At 39.1% G+C, this 16712-nt stretch overlaps 1 protein-coding gene across 3 annotated transcripts in view; it reads right to left on the bottom strand.

The window, feature by feature from the left end:
- Positions 1-16712, bottom strand: part of MAP7D3 (MAP7 domain containing 3) — a 46119-nt gene that overhangs the window by 11066 nt on the left and 18341 nt on the right. For 2 of the 3 annotated variants that reach the window (XM_075162016.1, XM_075162018.1), the window contains exons 5-13: positions 15199-15313; positions 14211-14243; positions 9117-9218; positions 6548-6646; positions 6047-6145; positions 4826-4951; positions 2602-2747; positions 2097-2227; positions 1269-1513 (exon numbers count right to left, since the gene is read on the bottom strand). In XM_075162016.1, coding sequence (XP_075018117.1) covers positions 1269-1513; positions 2097-2227; positions 2602-2747; positions 4826-4951; positions 6047-6145; positions 6548-6646; positions 9117-9218; positions 14211-14243; positions 15199-15313 — 1096 coding nt within the window. The remainder of the gene's footprint in view (positions 1-1268; positions 1514-2096; positions 2228-2601; positions 2748-4825; positions 4952-6046; positions 6146-6547; positions 6647-9116; positions 9219-14210; positions 14244-15198; positions 15314-16712) is intronic. The other variant, XM_075162017.1, reaches the window with a different exon arrangement.

The following is a 16712-nucleotide window of genomic DNA, read 5'->3' as shown; positions in this document are numbered from 1 at the left end:
GACAGGTGTTCTTGTTCCAGAACAACTGGAAGATAGAGAAATAGGACACATTGTTACGGAGGTTTCAACCAACCGATGACATTGATCACAATTGATTATGCCCCCTCTGAGGCATGCAAGGCATTTATCACAGTAATGTAGCACATCGAGGGATGGACATTCTGACTGCAAAGATAAATGACGTGACACCGAAGACGGATGCGCAACTTCACACAAACATCCACATGACTATGACATCCAGGCTTCCTTCTAGAGGAACACATGCTCAAAGAACTGTACCATAAATGAGTTCTTCAGCTGACTAACACTATTTCACATCCAACATTGAGCCGTGTCAGGAAGAGCCTCAGAAATAACAGACAACTGCAGCAGCCGAGGAATGCACAACAGGAACCGTACATGCAGTAACGTGCAGCAAGCATGTGTTCCCACTTACCTTGTGTGTCTGAACGATTTTCACCCCCAGTACTGCCCACTGGCTGTAGCTTAAATTCCAGAGATCCCTCCTTTTCTGTTAAGTCTCCCTAAGTCCTTCTCCACAGAGAAGTGCCTGCCAGACCTCATCAGAAGGCTCTCCCAGATTCTGTTCTGGAGATGGCAGATGGCGTTCTTCCGATAAGAGGGACAGAGGCTGTGCTTACTTGGCACAATGAAGAGGACTAGGAGACTAATTGCTTATCCGGTATATGGCTTTCTTTAATCTACCAAGATAATTTTTCAGTGAGACCTGTGAACTGACCACTTCTTCCTGAGGCAGCAATGGTTATACATTCACGGGAATCAAGACTGAGGCAGCCTTCTAGCTTTGTGGAAACTGGCTCTCAGCCTCTGATGCACCAGTAGCTGATTTCTTCCTCCAAGCAGGTCTCTACACAAGCAATTTTAAGAACTACCAACTGGACTGAAAGACCTTTGCAAAGTTTAACTATTGACATTGCACACCTAAGCTAGCAGATCCCTCAGCTAGTGTGGTTGAAGTCCAAAAGCCAAACAGGATTTCTGCTTTTCTTAAAATTATAGTACAAGCAGTAATATTGAAAGCTTCTGACTTAAATCTCCAAATCAAATAAACCGACTACTACGCTAAAATCCACACCCAAAAGCCATACCATGTAAAATGACTGTATAAATAATCAGCAATGAACAGCTTCTGCCTTAAAGCATCTTACCCTCCAGTGGTCTGCCTCACAAACGAATTATTTCACCAGTCCTAGCACACACTGGAGACGTCTTGAATAAGAGTGCATCAGTCACTGAGAAACACTCACCTTCTTTGGTCTTTGTGCTAGCTGCTACCGCGTCCCTGTCCAAGGCTGGTGAAGCACCTTGCTCTTGTCCTGTTCCTTCTGTGCTCTTATCCTTTGGTTTGCTCTCTGCTTCAGTTTTCTTTTTGGTAATGTTTGTAACACCTGGTGTGAGAGGCGGACGTTGGATGGGTGCCGGTTTAGAGACTGGAGTAGGAGATGGTGGCCTTTGTTTTGACATGGCAGGCGAAGGTGGGCGAGCCTTTTGTCTGTTGAAATAAAGAATATTTTTCAGGGCTAACAATGAAAACCTCAAACACACAACTGAGGACAGCAGTCCACTGTGGTTATTTACATTACGTACCTCGCTTTTAAAAATAAATCCACCCACAAACTACTGGTGCCTTCCTCATAAAACTCAAATACAGGATTCCAAAATACCCTGGGCACCTGGACTCACTACTTGTGGGCTAACATCAAAACAGGTCTGCTAGCCCAGACCTCCATTTACTCCACATCAAGGATGAACCCTGTGATTCCTATCCAAGAAACTTCCTACACTAATACAGGCAGATCAGCTTATTCAGAAGCTCACACGCTTCCTGTTGGTTTTAGTGCCCAGACTGTACAGAAAACCAGGGTGTATTTTGAATGCACAAAAGAGACAAAGGTTCAAGTAAGAGCTGCGCCCCTACTGTGGAAAAGAGAAATCGGACCAAAAAATGAAGTCCTTGTGTGTATAAACATGGCATAGTGTAGGTCATCCAAATTCTAACAGCACAGCTATCCTAAGACAGAAAGCATCCTTCATTTTGTTCTGAATAAAAGAAGATATTTAACCTGGAGGCATACCTAACTGTAGAAGGTGATGGAGGACGCTTCACCAAATTAGCAGGAGAGGGGGATCTTCTACGAGCAGACACAGATGGCGAGGGAGGGCGTCTTAAACCAGAACCTGGGGACTGTTTTTCTGTCTCCGATTTCTAAGAAGATACATAAAAATAAGATAATGCTCACTCTCTAGAATACATTACAGACAGAGGAGCTGCTACCCCAACAAACACACAACTTCTCAACAAGATGTACTTTACATATCCTTTACGTTCCAAAACACAGACCCAGTTGATATGTTACCTAAATTAAACTTTGGGAGCCATAAGCAGCAAACAATATGCCTTTAAGATACCACAGAGTTCAAGGACCATAAAATCCCAATTTAATTTCAATACTGTGTTTTTTAAGCAAATGCTATTGAACACTGAAATAAGCAAGCAAACTGCTGAAACAAGATCCCATCCTGAGCACTTCCAAACCCCCCGATTAATACAAACCTAATTCCTGTGGATTTTCAACAAACCTGGGTTGAATCTGGTGAACTTGCATCAGATGAAGATACAGAGGACTTCAATCTGTCGATGCTACGACTGCGCACGGGCACTTTAGGAGTTGGGACTGGGGAATTGATGGAACTGGCTGAAGCTGAACGAGGACAGAGGTGAGATTCTATAAAAGTTAGGAATTTGACAAGACAAAACAAGAACCAAGTGCACAGCATAAGAACAGGAGAAAAGGAAGAGGGAGAAAGAGAGAAAGAAAGATTGTGTGTGTTAGAAACCGTACAGAGAAACACCACAGGCAGTGCACATTGCAATGGGTCATGGACACAGACACCACCACCACACGATTAGTATTTTGGAAGCAACAGCACCAAGAATAAAACCATTCTGAAAGCAGCAGTCTGGCGTAGATAAAAATAAAATGCTTTTCCAAACAATGTCTAAATTTGCAATACACCAGTGTTACTTTAATTTTAGTCAAGTTGCATCTAATCACAAATACTTCAGTTTTAATGGCTTAGCATCTTTCTTTACAAGTTCTTAATGACAGGTTCCAATTTTAAGCACGTTTCCCCATACTCAAGGAGAAAATCTTCTTTCTTTTCCAAGAGTATTTATAAAGCAGCATTACATTAGGAATCTGAGCGTTACTTTACAAACTTTTCTTGTGAAATAAGCATTTGCGCAACATTATGTTATTCTACCTTCCCTCTCTGACCCCTTTATTAATATATATGTGTGCCCTTTATTCACATTAACAAATCAAAATAGGTGGTGTAAAAGAAACCTATCAAGAGAAAAAGGTCAACTGTTAAACTAAAATACCTTTCCTACCTGAAGTGTCAATCTCTTCACTCATAAGATATTGAAAGAAATTGTATCTTCTAATTACTTTTTTCACTAATATAATCATAGATGGATAAGCATACATAGATGTAAAAATCTACTTCTGAAACTAGATAATGGATTTTTTTATAGTCTGAATAAATTGTGACAGATGCCAGCATTTAATTTTGTAACTTTATGGAAAATACATTTTATTTTTATATTTACAGCATTTGTGCAAGGAGAACTGCATTCTGTTTGTGCTAAAGCACAGGTACGTTTCTACTGCAGTGAAGAAAGTACCTCTAAGCAAACTGATAAAAATGTAGAAGTTATCTTTAATTCAGCAGTACTGAATAAGTCACATGCTGTCAGTAACAGTGAAAAAGATGGTATTTCCCCACATGACATGAACTGGAATATTCATGGTAAAATAAAAGTGGCACATAGATAGGTGTGCAAAAATATGACCATTGACTACAAACCAAAACAGTAAAAACTGATTATTACACAAGGGGAGCAGTGTAGAAATGTCACCATTACCAACAAGGACCAAGTTAAGTGGCATAAGATAAAAAAAAAAGATGGAATAACATATTTAAGAGGAAACAAGCAAAACTGGGAACGCAAGTTGTAAGGTAAGAGAGGAGAAAGGACTCCACATTGGTTCCAGATAAGCATTTACTGGGGCATTATTATAACCAATAACAATTATACGACATGTGGGATGCAGCTAGGGCTTGCCCACAATGCAGAGATTCCTGCGCTAGTACTAAGTTGAGCCACAGTGTGGGCTCATCAGCTCAGTTTGGACCAATATAAAATTGCTTGAGCCAGACAGGGTTTCTCTACAGTATCTTCTCCTTCTAGAATGCCTCTACTTCTACAATCAGCCTGACTGAAGCCAGCTCAGGGCTCCCTGTACTTACGCTAAGATAACCCCTTTGTCATGTTCCTACAAGAGTTTCTCCCCCTAAAGAAATTTAGGCTTTGCACTTAATTCCTTTCAGCCTCCTTTGAAATTATATGTTTGTTTGGGTTTCTTCCCTTTCATTTCCTAGCACTGTTCTCTGACCAGTATGTCAGAGATACATCCAAATGCAGATCTCTGTCAGTTAAAAAAAAAACGCAAACAAAACCCAAAATGAACACCAGCATCTGGTTCTCTGCAGAGCAAGTAAACTGGCACTGGAGTTTAAAAGCCAGTATTATTCTATGGTTTTGTAAAGTAAACATGCAACGTAGCATACGAATTGGTTATTACTGACCAAAGAAAATACTGGATAAGTAATATTATACATAACCATATATTAACTGTCTGATTCACACTGAAGTGTAGCACAGTTAGCGACTATCATGTAAGTGCTTGCTTGAAGAGCAACTGCATAAAACTTTCAGGCTTTGCTGCCCTCCTGTTACCTGAAGGATCTTGTCCATCAGCCGATAATGTAGCAGCACTTTTACTCCTAGCTAAGGAGGCCTGTGTGGGGGCGAGGAGGCGACTGATTACGCTACTGTCCAGAGGACTGAGCTGGGAGCGACGAGCTAAATGATGGGAACAAATCAAAAAGGATCCAACATGAAATCATATAATGAAAAAGACAAGCAGTACAAAGCAAAGGAAGACGGTGAGCACTGTTGCAAATCATAACAGTTTTGGAAGAAAAATACTGAAGTCACGGAGAGGGAAATCCAAACTAAAAGCACAGAAGGGTTAAACAATGCAATCTCTTATGTTGCATTTCTTGTCCTCGGCTTGCTTAATACGAATCATTTTAATGTGCAAAGACTGGCACGCGTACATCAGAGATGAATGGTGAAGTCAGTCAAAGTATGAAAAGTTGTTGACCCAGCTCTTCAGAGCTGTATTTCTCTAGATTGCAGGAAAAGCTGTTCTGACATAATAAACAGAAGACTTGCAAGTCAAAGCAAACCGTTATCATCAGGTATCATCTGCACACACAAATTCATTTGGACAGCACCCATCATCCTCCCATACAGGAAAGATTCTGAAGCAGAATATAATTTCCACTGTTGGCAATAGATGCTAAAAAGGGAAGTTTCAGAATTGTTAACTCAAAGGGAAAAACATGTTAGAAAAGTTGCTAGTCTTCAGCTTTAGGAAGAGTTCCTAAAAAAGAGGTTATTTGTAACCTAGTGGGGAATACACAGACTAGAAGAGACTGAAGTGAGAACAGGTTTCTTCCTCCCTTTGCATGCACAAAGTTTAGGCCAGCAGCAGGAACAGAGAAGTTGCTTTTAAACTGAATAATGAAAGAGAGCTTAAAAAGCACAGGTAAGATTTAACTAAGAAGAGAACACGTGAGTGATGTTTTTACTATATCTTACATTTAAACCTAGCACCTTTCAATTACGTCTCTCTCTTAAGTAGAGACATTTTGCTCTCTACTTACAGTGCCATTTAACAAAGTCAAAGTCCTTCTTACAGGATTTCTTTTTTGTCCAAAAGGAGAAATGTAACCTTTACCATTTACAATTTTATCTTTACCACTGGGTAACTAAAAAGCCATTAAAAAGTCCTAAAAATTTAAGAACCAAGGAAACTAGTGAACGTAAGCCTATCCAAACTTTACTATGAATGGCTTTAAAAAGAAATATTCAGCTTTATGAAACAACCACCTGTTTTTTCTTCCTTTTTCACTTTTTCTAGTTCTGGAGAGGACTGGGGTTTACTACTCATTCTATTCAAAGATGTGCTCCTCTTCTTTTCTGTTCCTCCTAGAGACCAAGCGTAAGGAAGATTATTTTTAGCAAGATATTTATATATATGATTTTCTAAATTGCCATTCCCATGCTTTGCTTTTGCCAATCAGCTAAAACCACCGATCTATCATTATGAAGCACTATTTTCTCATGAGCTAAATGGTTTGGCTACCATTCGTCTACTCTCGCCCCCACTTCCACTTTTCAGAGGAATAAGGCTGATTTATAGACACAATTACCCAATATCTGGTACTGCAATGTGCATAACGATATTTATGCCACAGTGCATAGACCACATGCACAGCAGCGAAAGCCTGAGTAAAAACATTTATAATGAAACTGGGACATGGTTTAAAGTCAACTTCAAATATCCCATTTACTGCCTCCCAATTCTCAAAACAAACTGGTTTCTAGCACCTTTCTGTTCCACCTGCGAACCTTTGAGTGCTGACTGCTGAGAATGTAGAGGAACTTTGTTATTCAGTCTGTTTAATGAGGCACTTCTCTTTGTGGTACCTGGAAGTGAAAGCGCATGGATTAATTTTGTTGAAAAGCCTAGAAGTCCCCTCCAACACCTGCCCCACTTCCCTAAGATACAGAAGAGCAATTGAGTCACTTTATAGTATGAATCCTTCAAAAGCAGGGAAACTGGATCAGGCAAGAATTACGCTATATAAAGCGTGATTTCTTATATTGCTGTATGTTACTGATCATAGCAGCAGGATGCCAGTCACAACAGACCTCTTGTTTGACCTACCAAGGCCATCCTTGTACACCTTTTTAAATAAATAACTGGAAAAGGGCTCATCACATTCTGTATGAGTAAGAGCAAGAAACAAAGTGCTCAGCTCAGAATGAACAAAGAGCACAGCTGATTAAATACTCCATTGATCCAGGGACAAGCATCTTCCTCTCAATTCTGCATTCTGCTCCTCCACCTTTGCAGGCACATACACACAGCAGAAGCAAACTGGTTAATTCTGCGCCTATATTTTCTGTCGTTTGAATTTAGCCATCATTTACCAAACAGCCATTTCTTCTTGAGTGCCAGATCAAGAGCATAGAAGCTCTAACTTGCTGTGGTGATCTAAACCAGTCAGTTAGTCGACCTCTATATTGTTGGAGTCCTGTTCAAATCTCTTGTATTTCAGGCCACCTGAGAATTTTTCCTCCAAAGCAAACAAGGATTCACAAAGGATTTCAAGGTACAACAGTAAGTTTGAAAGCAATCCCAATTAGTTGCTAATTAGTGACTTCCTTTGTTAACAGCTTAATTTGTACTGTACAGCCCTGTTTCTGACTCATACCCAGAGCTGAACCCTGCAGTCACATTATATATAAATATCATTTTAAATCACAAGCAGTCTCCAGTGACTCAGAGCCCCTGCAGCTATGCCAGTATAGATATATTCACCGATTCCCCTACCAGGCATATAGTGTACGAGTACAAGTTTTGTTGCTGCATCACCTTCAAACATGAACCAGCAAAATAACTGTTAGCTGTGTCCATGTTAGGGATTCTTCTAGCACAGCCCATTTGATCAAAGGTTGTAGACTGACAGAACAGCGTAGACCTAGTTGAACTGGTTTTCATATTAAACAGCTCTTAGCTTATTAATGCTTTTTGTAATTTTGTTAAAAAAATACAACATTTGGCATACAGGCAGGCTCCTATGAAACATTGGGAAGATTCCCCACAAGGAAATCGCAGGCTAAAACAAGCTGGTATGTGCTCATGCAAATAATTTTTATTTTTATTAACAAGTAGATTAGGACAATTCCTTGTGTTTTGTCTTTTTTTTTTTTTATTTATTTTTGATTTGGAGATGGCAGATTGCCATGATTTGCAGAATGACCTTGACGTTACATTTTATAAGGTCTGTTTCACATTTCCTCTCTATAAGTAGCTTACATGTATCGGGATGGGGCAGAGCGGAGGAGGCAGGGAGGACACTCGCATGTACAGGTTTACCAGAGTGGGAAAACCAGAGATCTATCCCATCCCCTGCATCCCTGTGGAGACCAGTTGGGTGGTGCAGATTTTAAATATGACACACTGCAGTCAGGAGCTTCATCCACCCCAAAGTTGCAATTCAAAATGAGACTGGAAGCCACAGAAATTGGTAGATGATCTCTAGAGTGCAAACACTCTCAGAAACCCTTAAAAAAATAAAATTAAAGAAATAGTTGGCTTCCGGGCCATTTCTATTCCTTGATAGTCATTGGCAAGTAAGTAACCCAGAATGCTTGCACACAGTGGTGTGCACTAACAATTTAAGAAATGTGTCATTTGAGTATCAGTATCAAGATTACACTAATTTACTGGGCTAGGAAATGGTGTCAGAGCTGCACGCTATGGCTATAATCATGCTAGAACTCCAAGTCAAAATAAAACAATCTCCTCCCACCCAAAAAACTCCCACAGGTGTCAAGAGTTTTTCATGCATCCTCCTCTATTTGGTTAAAGCAGAATTCTAATACTAAAAAGAAAGTGTATGTTTATAGAATACAGGACTGGCACAACAGAAAGATGTCAAAACTAAGTTGATTTTTTCCTTCCCACAGGCAATCAAATGACTGAAGCTGTCTAACAGAACAAGGCAAACTTTACTTTTGTACTATTTCTATTTTGCTGAAATTTTAGGGCGTGATTTAAGGCATGCAAACCCCCTAAAGATGATGTGAAATGATTTGTGAATCAATCATTCACTAAGATTTGACTTTAGTAAAACAATTAACAGAAATAAAAAATAAAAAACCAGCAATCTTTACCGTTACTCTTCTGCTCTAACAGAGATCACATCAACTGGGTCAAAGCCCTGAACAGTCAAGCTGGATTAACAAATTGCATGAAATGCATTTGAGATCAAAATATGAAATGAGTGACAGAGCAAGGGAGGAAGAGGAGTATCATTGCACCTCCTGTCTCCTCCCCAGTTAACAGTTAAGCAGTACACCTGCTACCAGCAGACACACACACACTTACTTCGATCAGAAGCATTTAAAAGTGCTGCAGATGACGACAACCGTTTATTCATGACAGCTTCTGTCTGTTTGATGTTTGCTGTGGAAGTGGACCGCTTGCTGGCTGTGTAAAGAAGTGCTTACTTTAGAATTAATCTTCACACCTGAGGAAGAACCTTTCACACATTGCTGTGAGCTATGGAAGTATTGCATCCTGAAAGCTATTTCCAGTTTTGCTTAATGAGAAAAAGAGGTATTTCCCCCCACACCTTTGACCAGACTCGATACAATTAGCACCAGTTATAACGTGCACAGAAAAGGCATCTAGTTTTAGTCAAGTGATGCCAAGATTTTAGGCATGTCTATGCAAACAGGTGATTTTTAAACCCTGTGCTCCTACCATGTAAAGACAAAAGCTACTGAGGTTGTGTGTTGTTAACAGACTGGCAAGACAAAGTAACAACAAAACATGAATAACAATAATTTCTTCACATAGGTGTGTCAAAACAGTTTTTCAATCACTAGTTAACAAAACCAAAATAAATGCTTTTGGAGGGATAAAAGCAAGTCCAGAGGAAAGGCACGAAAGCATTCCTATTTTCGATTACTTCCCAAGGTTGCTATGACTTTTTTAGAAATTTCTGATTTTTTTCAAAAAGCTAGTCCTTATGTTCATGTTTCCTATCAATTTCGCAACTCTTCTGACAAAAAATTGCCACAAGAGGCATTTTTTTTTTTTGTATGTGTATACACACACATATATATACATATAAAAATCAGACCTCACATGGCAAAAATTCAAGTTTACTAAAAGCCAGATAAATACCCACTTTTTAATTTCAAATAATGTACTTTCAGGATGAACACTACTCCAGTGTGTGTGAAAGCCTCGGAAAAGCATGTACCTGTTGGTATGGAAACTCAGTAAGCAGAAAACAGTAATGCACACAAAGTAATGCGAACTAGCATAATAAACACAAGAAATTCTATACATCAAACACAAGTAATCGATTTTGCTGGCATATTGGACAGCAAAGATGATTAATGTGAACTCATTAGTGCATAAGCACCAAAGGAAAAAGCAGCTCTACTCACCACAGAGGCAGCATCTTTTCCCTTTGGCCAGCATGCTATAGCAGCTCCTTATAGCAAGAGCCAGGACATAAGGATTCCTATGATGGACAGCCCTGCCTCTGCATTGTACTTTTGACAAATGTACCCAACCCAGGCTTCCTGAGCTAGGGGCCTCCCGCAAAACCACGTTAAGTGAAAACCAGATTTTGGAGCTACAAAAGCAGCAAGCTCTGGTCACAGTGAGCAAGAACAAAGTCCCCTCAGGGCAAGAGGGAGAAAGGGGATCTATTGAGTCCAGTTAAGAAATGAAGATTTGAGCTTAGCAGGTACTTTCCCAACATAACAAAAAAAAAAAAAAGGCATTTTGTGAATGAAGCCAGAGTACTGGGATAACTAAAACAGCCTTGAGAGGTTTTATATATGAAAATCAGGAAACTCGTAATTAATGTATTTGGATGTTTTCAAAGGAAAAGACTACCCTCTAGCGTCTGCTCTTAAAAAGAAAGCCTGGCTCCTGCAGAGCTCAAGCATGCGAGTCAAAGGCCTCAAACATCGTGGAGATGCTTCATACAAATTTCTCTTCGTTCAAATTAGCACTTGCATGAAAACTGAGATTTGGTCCATCACCTACTAAGACCCAGAGAGCAGAAAATTAAATCTCGCCTTGAGGAAAACTACACTGAGCAAAGTAATTCTTTTCCAGCAAGTTTACAAGTTCTGGAGATGGGCTGTGCTGTTTAGTAAAGAGACAAGGGATGAAACCTCTACTAGAAGATTCCAAAGAAAAAATGACAGTCTATATATGACTGTTCAAACAAAAAACAAATATTAGGTTCTATTTTACAGGGAAACAGAGCCATGGTGAGGGCATGAGCTAATACCCCAATTGATGCCTTGACTGAAAAAATCTAATTGGTAAAGGGTATTCATACAGATATTTGAGTTTTCTTTTTCCAGAAAATTTCAAGGTCTTAAGAAGTCAATGCTTTTTTGATCAATACATTTGCAAATATAGGATCAGATGGCCTCAATTTTTTCCCTACCTCAACCACAAGATAGTTTCTACAAATGTGAAAGCTTTGGACAATTCACTAGGAAAAAAGCTTTAGAAGACAGACAGGATATTCTCAAGTAAGGTAGTCTGGTTATATAGATAAATTACTCTTCCGTATTTTGAGGGGAAGTTTAAATTACTTACATCAAGGGATTCGAAATGGAAGAAGCATATAGCATAGTCCCATGCAATACTAAACGTCTGTATTGTTTTTAATGGAAGGGGGAAAACAACTGTAGCAGCAAAGCCAAAAAGACCATATGACTGCCATGCACCACAGCTTGCAATTGGGTAAGGAGCTGGGAAACACGGTATCTTAAGAAAATCGTTATTAGAGAGAGCAGCTCTCAACCTAGTTTCTGAGTTTCACTGAGAGAGGGTGCTGGAGCACTGCCTATCTCAGGCTGGATAAAATTAGGTTAAATAAAATAAGATTATCTGTCTCTTAGTTCCTTCCAAATTTCTACTAGGACAAGGAAGCTCTTTATTTAGAAAGGAGAGACTCTGGCAGCCCAATTTCTATTCTAATAGCACGTCTCCACTACAGATGCACCTGAACATTTAGTTTTGCTCAGCAGTCATCACTAAACCTCCCTCATTTACAAGGACTCTGTCATCAAGGATGCTTTATTACACAGCCTTGCCATTTCTCTTGGCAGACCCACACCCTGCATGTTTCATCTTAGCACTGACAGCAATGTCATTAATGTAACATTTGACCTTGGGGCTTTCATCAATTTTTAAATTTCAGGCCATCAGCAGGGTACTTGGTGCAGTCTCAATGAATCACATTCTGCACATAATGTAGAATGGCTGATGGTTGGTGAAATGTTCAATTACATGGGGTTTACTTTCCAGAACACACTACTATTACCCACAAGTACTGCTTTACCAGTCAATGTTCCTAAATATTACTGTTGACATGGCCAGTTCATGGAAGAACGTGTCTGATTTTGTATTTTTTTGCACAGCAATACAATAGACAAGAAAGCCTTTAGTCCTAAAACAATGTAAAGAATATTTGAAATCCATTACCCTAATGGTTTTCATTTTAAGAAATGGAGCCTTTAATCCCAACTCTGCCACAGAAACTGATGGTGGAAAAATAATATTGTATTGAAACTTGCTCTGGATGTGCTGTTAGAGAAGGTGCACTACTCTGCCACAATGACATAATGTAGCAGAGCTCATATGGCGTCATTTTTCAGAAATCCAAAAGTAATTGTTGCCTTTCCAACAATTATGCAAATGTAAGGTGAAAGGGACCAAATAAGGATTTTTAGAAAGCTGTCTAGACTTACGCATCCTACATGGTTTGGGTAGATTTTAAATAACAATTAAGTGAGAAGCTTCCAGAAAGTCAAAAAGCTAAGGATGATCCTGAAATGGAAACAAATGTGAGAAGCATGAATCCAATCATGATTCCACATTATCCAGCCCAGGTAAGACAGCTGGACGTTTGAAACCTCAATGTAAAGATCAGCACAAATTTAAAACAGTGTGGATGCGCAAGTGTCTTGGTCAAACACTGCATTATCTGTTTATCTCCACCGTCAATTTTTTCAAAATTGTTGCCAAATTATTCAAATTGATCGACACTAGCTGAACTTATGTGCTCCTCCTGTTGTTACTTTATGATGCGTAAGATACAGCTTAAGTGCTTATTTTTACATCAGGAGCATGTTTGTTGAAAGACACTTTATTTTTTAATGCGTTTCAGCAGCACTGTGGTTCAAGTCTTCCTCCACGATCAAAAGGGCAGACAACATTCATTTCCTCGCAGAAATGAGGAGAGAGCAAAGGACATTATTATATGTTGGTTACAAAGTTTAGCTTTAAAATTAGATAAGGTAGAAAAGAATAGTGCTTTCCTAAGCATTTAAGGCAAATGTGATTTCCTAGTTTCAAGGTTAAATGACATTTGGTAATGTGGAATACAGTAATTGGGATTTATATATGTATCCAAGGAACACATGTTAAGCAGGTAAACCAATCCAGTCAAACTGGCTAATTTTGGAGAAAATTAGGGATTCATGCTGTGCAGAGAAAGGGAAGAGAGAAGTTAAATAAAATACACATGCTTCTGCTGCGTTGCCAGAATAAGCCACAGTAGTTAAATCATACTCAGTCAGACTTTCATTGCATTTTCAAGTCTCATATTGTCAGCATTACGAGACAGCTGTATTGAATTAGTAATGCTGTGAGCATGCACAGATTTTCAGAATTCATATTTAGCTGGGTCTCAGCTGAGAGCTATGGTCTTAAACCAGCTACAAGAAATAATTTTGCATAATAAACATATAGCCTTGACAAATGTATCAGTGATCCAAAGCATTTCTATGAATGGCTCAGTCTGTGCACTGGAAAGTGCCAGAAATCCAATGAAAACACATTTAATATATAGAATTATGTTTAGGTAATTGGACAGATCTGATTTTGCAAAACCCTTCATGGAAAAAGTACCCAACTGCACAAAGGACCCATTCCCTTTCACAAAGTTTCAGCAAAATATCATTTGATTTTGCCAATATTACTTCAATTGCTGGTAAAACAAAGCAAAAAGAAAACAAACCAAGCCCTACCATGTACTTTTTGCAAATTAGGAAACAAGGAAAGGCTTCGAAATTGCCCTTAAAAAAAAAGCTTAGACTTAGCTTATATTCAAATACATACCACTAAGAATTTCTCTTCTCCTCCCCCATGCTGTATCCAGTCATCTTTAAAAACCCAAATGCACATATCCTTTCCCTGAAAATTCCCTCAGGATGCCATGACTTAAGCTACAGTTTAATTAGCTGTGAGGGACAGTTAAAAACGTAGGGGGCTGCTTTCTACTTAGGGATCACATTTGTTGCACAGCTGGCCAAGATCCAAGAAAAGATCTATAAGAAGATGGTTTTCCTTAGTTTCAGAGAAACAAGAACTCAAGTTTAAAAGGTTAGTAGTGAGTGTGAAACAACAGAAAAAGGACATTTTAGAAATCAATACCACCAGTTCCACCTTCATCTGTGGTCTGCTGTTCTGTAGAAGAAGAAGGTTTGCAAGCTAAGTCACAAGGTCAAATAGCAAACAATGCAAGTTAACCAAAAAACGGGGAAGCTGGATATCATAATGATAATTTATATCAAAACACTTTCAAACATGTTATATATAAACACTTAAAAGTCAACACTCAAGTTGACCTAAGAAGACACTACTAAAACACAGTCAGCACAATTCCACCAATTCAGAAGATAGGCTGAATTGAAGCATTTTTTCTTTTATTTTATTCCTGAACAATAACTTATGTTGTTACTTATTGGCAGGGTCTTCCAGTTAGGTAGTGCATGAAAGGATCCCTTCCACTGCAATCCTGATTTGCTGGTATGATTTCAGAATGTTTACAAGCAGAAACAGTTAACTGTGTGAAATGGGAAACAATCTGAGCTCAAACTAAAGAGCATTAAGATGTATCACCTAAGTTAGAATAGAACCTGTTCTCCGAGAAGCTCAGACATGGCCCACTGCACCTCCTCACCCCATCCCTGGTCGTTCAAATAATCAAGTTAGCATTCTGTAACTCTAAGGGTGTGTTTAAAACATTTTAGATGTAGTGTTATAGTACAACTGGTTTTTTTGTCTGTTTGTCATCTGTCTTAGCACACCATTACACGTACTGCATTTGAAAGACTCAGAATTATTTCAGCATTTTACATTCCCCTTATCGGCTGGCTGGGGGCTGGCAGTGCAATGCTGCCAGGTGTGGTATTTCCCATGTGGCTTCTCTCTAGCTCTTCCCAAAGTCAAAAATAGCTTTAAGTCTGAGCAGCATTTCAGGGCAGTACAGATACTTCTTTCCCAAAAAGCTACCTATAGATCCTCTTGTCAGATCCAAGATAGGAAAGGATGCCCAGGTCCCTATGAATAGTGCTGCACCTGCCAGTGTTCACACATAATATTCTGTGATTTTAGCCATGCTAGAAAAGGAGCTACTTACCTGTTTTGCTCTCTGAATCTGGAGTTACAGATCCTCCCCATGACCATCTCTTCTGTCGTGTCTCCAGTCGCTGATTCCGTTCCAAGGTACGATGCATAACTGCTTCATATCGCTCCTATCATCAAACAACATCTTTATGAAGCTTATAACTATAAAGCACAGCTATGCCCGAAGACAAAATATAGATTTTTTTTTCCCCCCATCTGATTTAAAACCTGTTTTACCTATACTGCCTGATAACAAGCTTTTGTTACAAAAACTATCATGCAAAGAATGTTAAGGGCAATTAATGGTTTCAAAACACTGCAAACATGATTAGGTTGAGCTAAAGCACAGATAATCTATTCTACTCTTTACTTAAAATAGCCACCAAACAGACTTCCTATTCAGTAAACAGCACTACTTATTTTCTAAATAGGGATGAACCCCAAACTGAGCAAAAATAATTGCTTACCCTTTGAACTATTTATATTCTGAAGTTATTTCTAAAAGGTGATAAAAATTCTCCATTATAAAATACCAAGTATGAGGTCATTTGTATTTTCAGAGAACTATACAAACACTGATCCTAGTCTTAACAGATACTGGCATTAATAGGATATGATGAAACCAGAAATAGCAAGACATGAAGGCAAAACTGCAAAAAAGACCAATCAACTCCAAACCTCAGCAACCACTGCTGACAGGACAAAGAGGACTGAAAGAAGCTTTTGCTTCTGCCTCCAGGACTAGTAACTGCTAATGGGGGAAATTTAGTCCTCGTGCATAAACATGAACTGTAACCATGCTAGACTGTTTCTTCTCAGCCAGGTTTCCATACATGTGTCAACAACAGATTTCTCTCCTGGAATAGTCAGATCCCAAGTGATCTTTTGAAGCAGTATTTACTGCTGATACATTGCAGAAAGATGCCAAGGGGGCTCATTATCCAAACATTTCTCCCTCTTGAGGACACAGACTTTCACCTTCTTTCAACACCATTTCACAACACAAACTAAAAAAGCCGCAGTGCATAACAGACAAAGTAAACTTGGAAGGAAGGGAGGAAGGATTCCATTCACTGACAAAAGATAAAATTAAAAGTTTTTGTTTGAAATATAAAGCTTAGCTTCCCCTCTGTTAAAGAAACCTGAACTAGAGTCTACCTAAAGTGCCAAAGTACCCAGACAGTATGTAATCTGTAGATGATATTTCCATGGAGGTATCTGCAGTGAGGTAATTCTTCAAAGTCATAGTTAAAGACATAGGCTTCGCTTTACAAACAACAGAAAATCAGTTATCAGCTCAAGACATCAACATAGTAAGTTGCGCAGCTGTACAGAATAATTGAGTAACTGTGAGATGACAGCTATCTCAATCCTAGCCATGGCTAGTTGTCTTCAAGACTCTCTTAGGCAGAGAACCACTTCTTTTTCCACAGTATTTGCTACTGTGCTGCTGCTTCTACTTTATCTAAGGAAGACGATTAACTAAATGAGGCTTGGCTGAAGTACCAAACAAGAATGTTGGAGACT

The sequence above is a fragment of the Calonectris borealis genome, chromosome 13, assembly GCF_964195595.1.
Source record: "Calonectris borealis chromosome 13, bCalBor7.hap1.2, whole genome shotgun sequence".
In the NCBI taxonomy this organism is placed as follows: Eukaryota; Metazoa; Chordata; class Aves; order Procellariiformes; family Procellariidae; genus Calonectris; species Calonectris borealis.
This window is presented reverse-complemented; position numbering and strand designations above follow the sequence as displayed.